This window comes from Podarcis vaucheri, assembly GCF_965113315.1.
Source record: "Podarcis vaucheri genome assembly, chromosome: 2".
In the NCBI taxonomy this organism is placed as follows: Eukaryota; Metazoa; Chordata; class Lepidosauria; order Squamata; family Lacertidae; genus Podarcis; species Podarcis vaucheri.
The window spans coordinates 27,021,726-27,035,189 of NC_138760.1; the positions used below are offsets into that span (position 1 = coordinate 27,021,726).

General features: G+C 40.3%; 1 protein-coding gene across 3 annotated transcripts in view; it reads right to left on the minus strand.

Moving 5' to 3' along the window:
* The window catches only part of PITPNC1 (phosphatidylinositol transfer protein cytoplasmic 1), a 136,239-nt gene extending 125,478 nt beyond the window's left edge, over positions 1-10,761 (minus strand). The window contains exons 1-2 of one of the 3 annotated variants that reach the window (XM_082212817.1): positions 10,640-10,761; positions 5,717-5,825 (exon numbers count right to left, since the gene is read on the minus strand). In XM_082212817.1, coding sequence (XP_082068943.1) covers positions 5,717-5,764 — 48 coding nt within the window. In that variant the 5' untranslated portion in view covers positions 5,765-5,825; positions 10,640-10,761. Of the gene's footprint in view, positions 1-5,716; positions 6,594-10,639 lie in introns of those variants that run through there. The other 2 variants (XM_082212816.1, XM_082212818.1) reach the window with 2 other exon arrangements.
* Between the last annotated feature and the right edge of the window lie 2,703 nt (positions 10,762-13,464).

The following is a 13,464-nucleotide window of genomic DNA, read 5'->3' on the forward strand; positions in this document are numbered from 1 at the left end:
GGGAAATTCAAGAACTAATTTGAGATAGCTGCGGACAGTAGCTAACCAGTAGATTCTATGAGTAACAGTTTAAGGACAAGTTGTACATGGTCATCTTGCTGGTGATGCCACTGTTCTCCTTTAAGAACTACAGTATGTAGAACATTATTTCTCAATTAGTATTCTAATAGCACACTTTGAGAAAGGTGTGGCCAGGGAACTCCTTTACCTGAAAAACCCAGATAGAAGATCCTAAGAGAATGGACTGTCAGCTGATTATAAACTTATTATTATTATTATTATTATTATTATTATTACTACTACTACTACTACTACTACTAAAATGGTACCTTGGTTCTCAAACTTAATCCATTCCGGAAGTCTGTTCCAAAACCAAAGCATTCCAAAACCAAGGCACACTTTCGCATAGAAAGTAATGCAAAATGGATTAATCCGTTCCATACTTTTAAAAACAACCCCTAAAACAGCAATTTAACATGAATTTTACTATCTAACGACACCATTGATCCATAAAATGAAAGCAATAAACAATGTACTGTAGTATAAAACAAATAAAGCAGTATTGTAGATAATAAAAATTAAAATTTAAAAAATTTCTTACCTGCACTGATGATAGTCATTGTTTGGATGGGGAGGGGGGCTTTTATCCATTTCCGCAGTCACACAATCAATCAATCAATCAAACACAGTCCCAAAAACAAATTAACCGAAAAAGCCTCAAAAACAAAAAACGCAAAATAAATAGCAAAAACAAAAGCACCAACTATACCGTAAGCTCCACATATCACCTCAGAAAACTGCAATCGGAAACAGAAGGCTTGAATTACAATGGGGGAATGCAAATTAGCTGCGCAACAATAAAAACGGAAGCTCAGGACTCAAAACAGAGCATGTTTGGTTTCCCGGGAAAAAATCGAAAACCGGAACACCTACTTCCGGTTTTACAGTGTTCGGGTTCCAAGTTGTTCATGAACTAAAGCTGTTCGAAAACCGAGGTACCACTGTATTATTATTATTATTATTATTATTATTATTATTATTATTATTATTATATTGATTGATTGAATTCATATACCGCCCTTTACCTGGAAGTCTCAGGATGGTTCACAGAAATACTGGACTCTCAACTTATATAACTGAATATTTTGCTCACTGTTATGATATTGGCTATCTTCCTGCACTACTGAATTATGTTCCTTAATATTGGATGTTTTATTGTGTTGTTTTACTGAAATCGAACTGTTTGGATTGATGCTGTTAAACCATCTTGAAGGTGTTACTGAACAGAAAATGTGGGATAAAATATTTTTTAAAAAACAACAATAAATATTATTGTACTTCAAGATAATGAATATGCTAAGCAGAATATATTTTCCTACATTTCATGCTCTTGCTTAAGAACCAGGAACGATCAACTCCTTAGGGCAAATATATACTCAGATGTTTCAGCAAGTGCCATAAAATCAATACTAAATTATACCACAGGGAATGTTTATATTGTAAACAATTGTTAGTTCTTTTTACTAGCTAGATAGGAGCAACATTCATTATGGTTGTATTTTTTGAAAAAGAAACTGGCCTCAGGATTACAAACTGGAGTGTCTTCAGCCTTAGGTGGGCAATCTCATTCAACTGAAATAGCGATGAGTGAACTAATTAAATGAGATATGTCATCCACTTGGCAAGATTGCCCAAAAAAACATGTTTTGCAAGATCTGCCTTCGTTCTCAGGTAATACCAAGCCAAGCCAAATCATGGCCTGGTGCAAATGACCAAACATGGGCTGCTCAAGAGGACAAACCACAGGGCACACCTTGATTACAGCCCATGATTTGCCTGGTAAACAGCTAAACCATGAGCCAAGCATTAGCTGACATATGAAGTCTGTGGTTTGGTTCAGCACAGCAGCATAATGACCAGTGAAGAGCAAAGTCATTCTTTCCAGGGGCCTGCATGTTTGCTCATTTGTGTCTTGGTTTGGCTTAGTGGGCCTGTGAACAGACCAATTAAGTTTTTTGCTGATGTGTAGGTAGCTAAGATAGGGCTGGGCGATACCTGGTTTTCAACATCACAACATATCACAATGTCTGAAATAAGGATGGAGCTATGTAGAGGCACTGGCTGGCTTCATGGTTTTCCCCCAAATTGTGATTTTTGCATAGCGCGCGCGCGCACACACACACACACACACACACATCACGATTTGCGATATATTGCCAGGTCAAAAATTATGAAACCAGTATCACGATATGGACTTCAAACCAGTTTTGGACGATATATTGATATATTGCCTAGCCCTATAGGCAATGGGACCTACAACAAAATGTTGCCGTGTGGGAGCCTCCTGTTCATCGTATTCCATTCCACTTCCCCCATTTCTTATTCCACAACAGCACAACAGTCAGCTAGCATTCCATGGCCCCAGAGCACACTCAGTTTTCATTAGGTTTTGTAACTCCCCCCCCCAGTTATTTATTTTTTATTGTACTTCCACAGATCTCAGGATTATCCTGAGCCTGCTGATCTCTGTCTCTTGCACATAAATGGCATCATTGTGGTTACATGAGCATAGGCACTCAGAAGACTTGAATAATAGATATGATTTATCAGAGTTCTGCATGCATTGGGAAAAAACTGTAATCATAACGGAAATTTTTACCACAAAACTACTGAAGATGGGATTCTGACATTTTACTCAACTCACTCAAGTCACATGAGACTTTGAACAAATATATTAACTGTTCAATGAAAAAGTCCCCTTTGATGATGAATGTTTAAAGGTCATATGCTCATAGCCTTTTTAAAAAACTAAAGGAAAGTAACAGGATAGCAATGAAGCCAAGGGAAGCAACAGTTAGTTGCTAACATCTTAATCACACAATGTTCTTATACATTTACCATTGCTTTCTGCACAAAACGACAATAGTTAAAAAGAACATTACCAAGATTACTTAGGCTACAGTCTCAGAAGAGGAACATATTTCAGAGCCCTCAAGAAACACACTCCAAGGCAGGCTAATTTAAATCAATTTTCAAGTTTTCTATCAAATGTTTACTGAACAAAAAATGCATACAAATTGGTTGCTTTTGAAACTAATTAACTTCTATATTACCAGGGCATAATCCAAAATTGCTTCTCATGCAACTAACATGTATTTTCTACTACACACACACACACACACACACACACGTAAGGACACTAAGCAAGCTCAGATACATGAGCTCTATCATAAGCCTATCTTAAAATGCATCTTGGTTCATCAAGCCATGATTTGATTTTATATGCACAAGCCAAAGGTGAGGCCCAGGTTTGTGTGCTTCCGTTTGCCCTTCATGCATAGGGCTTCCCTGCCCAATACCTTGGTTTCAGGCAGCCAGCTTGCCAGTTTTATCCAAACTGGAAAACTTTACTGGGTTTGCCTTGCAAAACAGAACTAGAAACCAAATTTCCAATTCTGTTTTGCAGAGAAAGCACAAACCATAGTTTGCCAACCAAAACTTCAAACTAAGTTTTATCTCAAACCAGGAAAGGAGGCAGGAAGTGCAAGAACAAGGAACAAAGGGAGGGAGAGGCAGTAATGAAACCCAATAATCCAGCTATGCATAATGTCAAACTGTTTGATGTCACATCTGAATCACCGCAGTGTGTTTGATAGTCAGTTTTAAGTGGTTAGAATGTAGGCTTCGTTTGTATTACATTCAGATATAATTTTAAACTAGGTTATTTTCTAGAAACACTATCACAAACTTCCAAGTAATATAATTAAAATTAACTGTTATTGAAGTTAAGTTTTTCCTCATCCAGGGTGGCATCCTGTTCAGATCTGTATGTATAATTTCAATGCCTATATGCGAAGTTGTCCATAACTTGTTGCAGATAGCCAACAATTACTAATTCATTTTAATTGTTTGGGACAGGAAGCTCAGCACAGATACTGTATAAGAGTGAAATATATTTAAAAAATAAAAAAATTGTCCAGTAGCACCTTAGAAACCAACTAAGTTTGTTCTTGGTATGAGCTTTCGTGTGCATGCACAAATAGAGACTAACATACATACGTAGAAGTAATGTCCATTAAGTTCAATAGGACTCATTCCCAAGTTAGTGTCCACCGGATTGCAATTTTATTCACAGTATAAAGTAGCAGCAAATTGTACCAATGCACGTCCACAAATCTTTGTTAAAAGATGGTTTTGCATTTGACATACTTTGATGGCACTACCGAAATACTTACTTAAAAGGTCTACATAAGCTGCCCTTGAAGAGGCATCAAAGGTTTTCAGATATTTACACAACACCTGGGGTTTTAATTCTGACTCATGCAAAACTATTCTCTTCAAACTACTAGGCATAGAAACTTTTGAAAATGGGAATTGGTGGGGGGGTGTGAGCAGGGATCGCTTTAAGGTTGTAAATGTCCACAAATGGCTAACCCAGATACGCAGTGGGGGTTTTTATGGACTAATAATTCATTTGGAATTATTTGCAAACCTGTTTTAAACGCTAGAATGTTGGCTTTGCTGGGAAGGCTGGAAAAGATAAGAAACTACTGAAGGAAAAACCAACACAACAACCAATTACATGTACCTCCAGCAAACACAGTATGAGCTTGCTAGTTCCCAACCGGTTCACACTCTGCAGATGTTTGAAATACTATGTAGCCAGCAAATACATACAGGTACAAAGTACCTGCAACAATCTACTAGTGATATTCTTACCACTATTGTATAAATTTCTGCATCAAAAGATGGGAACAAAGTTCTATGGAAGAATATGTTCAAAGCTCCCCCTTGTGGACTACAGTACTGTCAGGTATGTTTTTTTTAACAAAAATAAAATGAATGTATTTGCACATTGCCAAAAGATGAAATGGAAAATAAACTTCCATGATAAGGACTGAATAGCAATTAAAACAACAAGCATAACATTTTAATATGAATCTGAAAACAAAGGGGAACTTAGATGTTCACTGCATGTACGACATCACAACTTTACTCCAATAAATATAAACATTCATCAAAGCTGTAGCTTATGTACTGAAGTCTTGTTGCCTTCCGAGTATAAAACTACCATGATCAACATACTTAATGTTGTTTTGCCTTTGTCTGCCATTTGCTCTCAATATGTGTGCTTCTATTTAAATATGTGTGTGCTACACTCAGTACCTAAAATACACTGTGCTTTAGTAAAATATATCAACAACAGAATGGCTACATTAAAAGTTTCACTAGAAGAATTGAAGCTCACTTACAAATGCTACTTTACATAGGAGAAACTTTGAAAAATTATCACACATCTAAATTTGAAGTACGCAAGGAGAACGTTTTGAGAACAGGATGACTTAACCAAACATTTTTATTTTTTAGAAATTTCACTGGATTAATTCTTGCCACATGGATTCCATTCCAAATCAGTCCTGCTCAAAGTGTGTGTACCTGCTTATGTTTGCATGTGTGTTCTTAGCAAAGCTTAGTAGCCAATCAGAACTCTGATGACACAGTAAATTGGTATATTTACTTTTTGCTTGCATGCACTTTCCTTCCATCGCAACAGAAATACGACTCCATGAACTAGAGTGGAGGGAAAAATCATTTCATAATAGTAGAAAGAACCCAATAAAACACCACGGTCATTTATTAACTCTTCTCCACTCCAGTCACATTCGGGAACAATTGTTAAAACAAAGCACTAAGCATTACCATCTACTGCACTTACCTCTTCAACTGTCAAAGGCATACAGATCCGATACTCCTTCATGAGCATATTCCTTCACATTAAATGCAAATCAGCAATTTAGGAGAAATGTAATCACAGTGCACCCCAACTGCAGCAACAACAAAAAGGGGGGAATCTTTTTTTATATCTTTTTGAAAAAATCAGCAAGGTCTACTGCACACTGTAGTATGTGTGCTTGACAATGTATGTAGAAATTGCCACTGCCACCATCTAGAAAGCTGATCTAGCAAAAAAAGGGAAAAAACAGAATTTCTTCTCTCTTCCAGTTTTCCTGCTTCAAACTGAGATCATGTGATTTTTCACTCACACATACACAAAGGAGTCTCAAACATAAAATGCTGTCATAGTGAATGGAGAGACATCCACTGGAAATGCATTAAAATCTACAATTTCTTTCCAGTTGCATCAAGACATTCCTAGAGCAGCCGAGGTGGGGGAGGAAGTAAAAATAAATGAAATAGTCCACAGATGTTAATGTCACCAGCAGCGGCAGCAGCAGCGCACGGGATCAGCGGCAGCAAAGATGCAAAGCTTATTTCCAAGACAAAGGGTTTATAACGTTTCCTTCCCAGGCTGGTAAACAAGGCTCTCTCTCCCCGCCTCACTGTACTAAAGCTGATGTTATGCCTTTCAACATTACTGCACCCTGAGGGAGAGACAGGATGTGTCTTGGCTTTTCCTTCCACCTTTGATCGTTCTTGAGGGCTGGGTTTCCCCCACCAGAGCTGTGTGTACGTACTGGTCGGGTCCTATCTGGTCGTGCTGAGAAGTCTCTGCAGCAGCAGCCTTAGAAAGGGTGTGAGTGTGTGTCTGACATCAGCAGCCACAGCAGGAAGGATGGCCCCATCCGGCCAATAGGGAAATGGCATAGGGGGAAAAAAACGCAAACGTTTTAAACAAAACAGCATGTCTCTGCTGAAGTGTCAGCCAGCACAAGAAAAGCAAGCTGCAACTGAATTCAAATAAAATCCAAAGGGATAATTGCTTTCTCCCCACTCTCTACGCGTATCTCCCCTCTCCTTTTGGTTCTTGCAGATTGATTTCAGGCCATTTAGAAAAATGCAAGGAGCAGCAGTTGGGTGAAACTGACATATGGTATATGACTAATTTAGAGGCAATTCCAGACAGCGATAGCTACTAAGCTGTTTCTAGAGATCCGGGGGGAACCTTTGCTGGATGTGTTTAGAAATAAAACTAAGCATGAGATACATGCAAGAAGAAAACTCTTCTTCACTGGAGGCAACAACACCTACAAAATCTTTTATGCATGGCATTTTTAAAACTATTTCTGTTGTAATAAACCAGGAACAGTTATGGTGGTGGTGGTCCCACCTCTACTCACACTTCCACCAGCCATTTTATGGTGCTCTATTGCCTGCTATGGGACGTGGATGGAGCTGTGGGTTAAATCACAGAGCCTAGGACTTGCCGATCAGAAGGTCGGCGGTTCGAATCCCCGCAATGGGGTGAGCTCCCGTTGCTTGGTCCCTGCTCTTGCCAACCTAGCTGTTCAAAAGCACGTCAAAGTGCAAGCAGATAAATAGGTGCCGCTCCGGCGGGAAGGTAAACGGCATTTCCGTGCGCTGCTCTGGTTCGCCAGAAGCAGGTTAGTCACGCTGGCCACATGACCCGGAAGCTGTATGCCGGCTCCCTCGGCCAATAAAGCGAGATGAGCGCCACAACCCCAGAGTTGGCCACAACTGGACCTAATGGTCAGGGGTCCCTTTATTGCCTGCTATCTGCGGAGCCTTGGATCATGATGCATTTCACACAACAGCTCCAATTTTGCTGGAGTGTTTAATAGTAGCAAAGGAGTGTCTTGTGGCCTTTGTGATTCCTGACAAACCTCTAGAGACACTCAAACAAAAACAAGTGACTCATGGAAAAAAAAGAATCCCTTAAGAGGACAATCACCCAAAGCACCTGAAGAGTTTTAAAGCATCAATATACACGCCAAAGAAATACCTTCAAAACCCTCCATGATTGCCTGCCCCCCATCTGAAACATCTCTGCTCTTACATCCCAACAGATCTCTTCCTGTTTCACTTGTCCAGCTCCACCAACCTTATGGAAGGTCTCCTGCTCCTTGAAACAATTGCATCCTTTCTTCCTTGACTCCTCTAATTGCTTGGAGCTGCCTCCCAGAATGCCTCAGTGCAACCACTTCCTTTGTTTCCTACAAATCCCGCTTCCAAATTCATACTTTCTTAGAAGCCTTTGGAACAACCCCATAGTCCCAATACCATATTGTAATGAAGCCAAAGTATGTGTAATTGAAATAATCACATATCCCTTCACCAGGGGCAAAGCTAGGCTTTATTTCACCCAGGTCAAAGACCCAGTTTGGCACCCCACCATGGGCATTTGGACGCGCACACACACACACACACACACACACACACACACACAGCCCAGCTAGTTCCCCATAGCTACAGCTCTGCCTTCAGCTGTCTGTGCCAGCTTCTATTTTCCATCCCCTTTCTTTGGCAGTTTCCTATGGGTGACATCCAGTTGCGACAGCCTCATTGCACAAAGAGCTTCTTCTCACAACAAACAGGACTTCCACTCCTTCCCTCTGCACACACATACACACACACTCCGGAGGAATCTTCCAGAGGAATTGGGGACAAGTGAGGTTGTGACTTATGAAAGGCTGAAGGGTTATTGGATCGTACCCTATATAGCTGATGTTAGATTGAAAGCCAAACGAGATAGGGAACAGCCAAACTTCATCTTTGTAAATGACCATATAGATAATGCCATTAATATGTCTTATTTGCATTCTATGCTGATCTGATTTCAGAAACAGCAACTGCACTGGTCTGAAATGGCCTGGAAGCAGCACAGTAACAGCAGCACAGATTCTACAGTAGCTCTTCTGCTTTTAATTGTGCAACTTCGGCAGAAGCAGAACAACACCTCTACATTTGTTTTCACTGTTATATCTCTTGCTAGAATGTTGTAGGAGAAAACAGCCCTTGCACGAGTAGAAAATGACTTCTATTTGAACTATTTTTGTAAGTCGTTCTGAAAAAAGCAGAGGAAAGGTGTTCTAGATAAATAAATCTTACTGCCATGCTGAAATAACATCTGAAAGAAACTAAAAGCAAGTGGTGAAATATGGATTATGTAAAAACTGGTCATTTTTCTTTTCTACTTCCTCAATCTTTGAGTTAGGAATCCTGAACTAGTAGGCTTTTGTTCTGATCCATGACAGCATTTTGCAACAAACTGAAAATAATGATGATGATGATGATGATGATGATGCAGCTGTTGCAATATTAAGCTTGTATTCTTAAAAAGAAATGTGCAAGTCCTTTATAAATATAAAAGGACAGCACAGGACATACAAAAACAGGATATAACAACCTCACCCATTTCCTTTTTGAGCAGCATTTCATTAACAGCCCTCAACTCTGTAAAGCAGCCATAGCTTCTCATATCAGAAATGCCTCAATGAAAACACATTGCCATTATTATCTTCTTTTAGCAGGCATAATCCTTTTCCACTTTTGAAGCAAGCAATGCGCAAAAGATAAAAAGCTGATACATTTTGTTTATGTTTGAATGTCAACATTTAAAGCTCAAGCATTAACATGCATAATAACTTATATTCTCAAATTGCCCCTGAAAGTTACGTCATGTAAATTATGTGTGCGCTTCCCAAAATGTAACCGTGGTCTTGAAGAACCAGCAACCCAAACATTTTATATAAAAACACATCAAGTACTAAAAATAAGCATGAGAGACTAACAGTGCAGTCCTAACCACGTCTACTCAAAAGCAAGTGCTATTGAATTCAGTGGTGCTTTCTCCCAGGAAAATGGGTTAGGATTGCAGCCAAAGTTATTTCTATTTCTTTAACACTTTTGCACTGAAACATCACCACAATTGGCATTGTACCTCCTTATAGTACATGAGGACTCTTGTTAGAATGCCAGCTGTCTTTTTTTCTGTCCAAAAAATAGATGAAGGCAGTACTTTCTACTAAAGAATACAGTGCCTGAAATCAGTTCCCAAAACTTGAATTTACAAGCTGCAACTATTAAAATTAAATTTCCTTACAAATACAGTATCAAACAAATTTTGAAATTCAGATTTGCCTATATGCAACCTTAGGATCTGTAAGCCTTAGTCCAGAGACAAACACTGCCATCCAGTGGTAATATAAGCCACTTCAACTCTTGCTTAGCTCTTCTGCACTCCAATGCACACTCAACTAGAAGGCCCACTGGTGGCTTGCCTTAACACATCTAACAAAAAAAATTCTGCTCTACTGTTACCCAGAGGAAATAGCTATATTTAGAAGTCAGGTTCTTTTATGGCTGCAGTACATTATAATTTTATATTATGTTGACTTTTAATGCAGCTATAGATTTGGCCACTGAACCACAAAAAATAGAATAAAGGCTACTCTCAAATTACTATGTTTGATCATATTCTCACATTTTTTACTGAATGGGCTTCTTGCTCTACATGCGCCTGTGGTGCAAGCAAAAGCTTGCACTGCAGCTACTATCATAGTGTCTTACATGAAGTAAACAGGGCTTGGGTAACACTCACAAAAACCCTTGAAAGCAAGGGGAAACCTGCCCCCTCTGCTCAGTTCCTAGATAAAACTGCATCAGAATGTGGAGCTGCAGAGGTTCTCTGCAGGCTGTAGGGTGGCATGCAAGAACCATGAAAACAGAGGTGGATTCAGGGCAGCGCGACTGGTTCTGCCACAGTGGATTATGGGGTACAGCCTATGGGGTACAGCAGGGCGTTGCAACTATGACATAGTAAATTGAGCAGAACGGAAGGCGAGAGGCAGGGTGTATGCCAAATTTGGGTCTTGCACAGGGCGCTGCTGAAGTTCAAAAGACCAAAGCCCTTCCCTGATGAAAAATCCTATTGAATTACTTGAATGAGTTCCTTCATTGCTGAAGGACGATAAGGGTGGGTCTGCTCCCAAAATCAAACAATAGCTCCAACACCCACACAATGCTCCATGCAGCATAGCATCGGCTCAGTCTCTTAGTACCAGTTTGTGCTTTTGAAATACACATGAAAATAGCTTACTCAGTTCAGTGGTGGTATAACATCAGAGGGACAGAAGACCATGACATCACAGCTCTCTTTTGTGATGAGACAAGATGTTCTACCTCCACTACTGGAAGCAGTATGCCTCTGAATGCCCAGTTGCTGGGAATCACAAGTGGGCAGGGTGCTGTTGCACTCAGGTCCTGCTTTTCGGTTTCCCATAAGCATCTGGTTGGCCACTGTGAGAAGAGGAAGCTGGGCTACATGGGCCAGTGGCCCGATATAGCAAGCTCAACTCACGTCCTTATTAGAAAAATGATTTTACATAAGGATTTGCACTTATTGCAATGTATTCGCACTAATAATAATAATAATAATAATAATAATTTATTTATACCCCAGCTACTCTGGGCGGCTTCCAACAAAATATTAAAATACAATAGTCCTTCAGATATTAAAAGCTTCCCTAAGCAGGGCTGCCTTCAGATGTCTTCTAAAAGTCCTTTGACATCTGGTGGGAGGGTGTTCCATAGGGCGGGTGCCACTACCGAGAAGGCCCTCTTCCTGTAAGACCCGAATCTTATAATTGAATTCTCTAGTTCAATATTTTTTTCATATAATGCATAAATACACATATATACACAATTTACCTTTTTATAATTTGTAGCATAACATGCAGACCTTTCGCTTATTGTTTCATTCCATTACAAACTTACTCCAGTTATCTCAAATTTATACCAGCAGTGAAAAAGTTTTAAATAGGTTCAGATTATGCTTACGCTTCATGCAATTAGCAAGAAGGAACCAAGTTCTCTCAAAACTGTTTGTTCCATCTTCCTTTTCTTAATCCAGCGGTGTGGATAATAACCGGATCAGTGTGATATATATATTTAGAATATCAAATATCCTACACATTCTTAAATTCAGATAAGAAACTGCTTCATAGAGCTTCTGTTTCTGTTCTGGGAAAACATTTTAATACTACACTCATAGGCTGCACAGAAGCAGAACTTGATCATTTATATGTTAAGAAGTCTAAGCGCTCCTGCTGTGTTATGACTAATGTATTAAGATGCTGACCCACTGAAATGATGTAAGGTGTCAAGGCTATAGTAGCATCTGTCATATGCTGTGATTACAAGTGCTAAATATTCCTCACCCTCTAAATACAAAAGCAGAAGAGCCACCGCAGAAGAGATTATGTTTAGGCAGATGAAAGAGGTGAATGGTAAGAGAGACTGTGGGAGATGAACCCATAGGGAAAGTCTGGGGTGAGCTGATGAAAATCAAAGCTATTTAAAATCATCACTGAAAATGCCAATTTAAAGAGGGAGGCCTATCACTAGGGGGTGAAGCAATTGTCCCAGTCGGCAAATGCTCCAAAGTAGCACCAATCGCAGTGGCAGACTCTCAGCCATTTCTCTTACATCCCCCCCCCGGCCACTCCCCTTTGTTGGAGATCCAAGCAATGTGTCCCATAGGCCTGCAACACTAACCCTAAAACATTTCCTTATTTATTTATATACTGCTTCAAACTGAAATAGGTATCTTACACAAACTCATCAAATACGCAAACCACAATAAGATCCAGTTTCCAATGTAAAATACAGTTACAAATCCATAGCCGAGTAAACACTGTATGGAGGCGAAATACAATCCAACCTCTGTCTGGCAAGGCCTGGGCAAGATAGAAAGCTTTCACTAAAAGATGTATAAATTTGGTGCATATTTGATAAAGGGTAAGGATTACCCAACCCAAGGCTTGGGAGTAAGGAGCTGCCAACTACACTACTTAAGCATCTCCACCACCAATTCCCCAGCAGGCTGTGGTGCTCAGGCAGAAGCATATAAAAGGTAAAGGGACCCCTAAGCATTATGTCCAGTCGTGACCGACTCTGGGGTTGCAGCGCTCATCTCATTTTATTGGCTGAGGGAGCCGGCATACAGTTTCCGGGTCATGTGGCCAGCATGACTAAGCCGCTTCTGGCAAACCAGAGCAGTGCACGGAAACGCCGTTTACCTTCCCACCGGAGCGGTACCTTTTTATCTACTTGCACTTTTTGGGGTGCTTTCGAACTGCTAGGTTGGCAGGAGCAGGGACCAAGCGGGAGCTCACCCCGTTGCGGGGATTTGAACCGCCGACCTTCTGATCGGCAAGTCCTAGACTCTGTGGTTTAACCCACAGCACCACCTGCGTCCCAGCAAGGGCATATAGGTCTCCCCAATAACCAAGTCCCGTGCCATACAGGGCTTTGTGTGCAAATACCGTAACTTCAACTTGAACCAATAGCACAGTGGCAGTGCCGATTACTTGAACAAGGCTATCACATGTTGCTGTTAAGCTGCTCCACAAAGCAGCCCAGCAGTCACATTTTGTACCAGTTGCAGCTTTCAGACTAATTCTAAGGGTAGATCCATATTTAGTGCTGCGATTATCTTGAGGTTACCACTGCATAAACCACTACAGCTAGGTTATCCCATTCCAGGGAAGTTCGTAGGTCACGCGCCGGCTGAATGTGGATAAAGGCACTCCTACCCACTTACGGTAGCTCTCCAGTGAGAATAATGGATGGAGGAGCAAATATGCTTCAATATTTTAATGCTGTATTTTAATTTTGTTTTTAAGTTGTAATCATTCAACTTGTTTTTATTATTGCTTGTAAGCCGCTCTGAGCCCGGCCTTGGCTGGGGAGGGCGGGGTATAA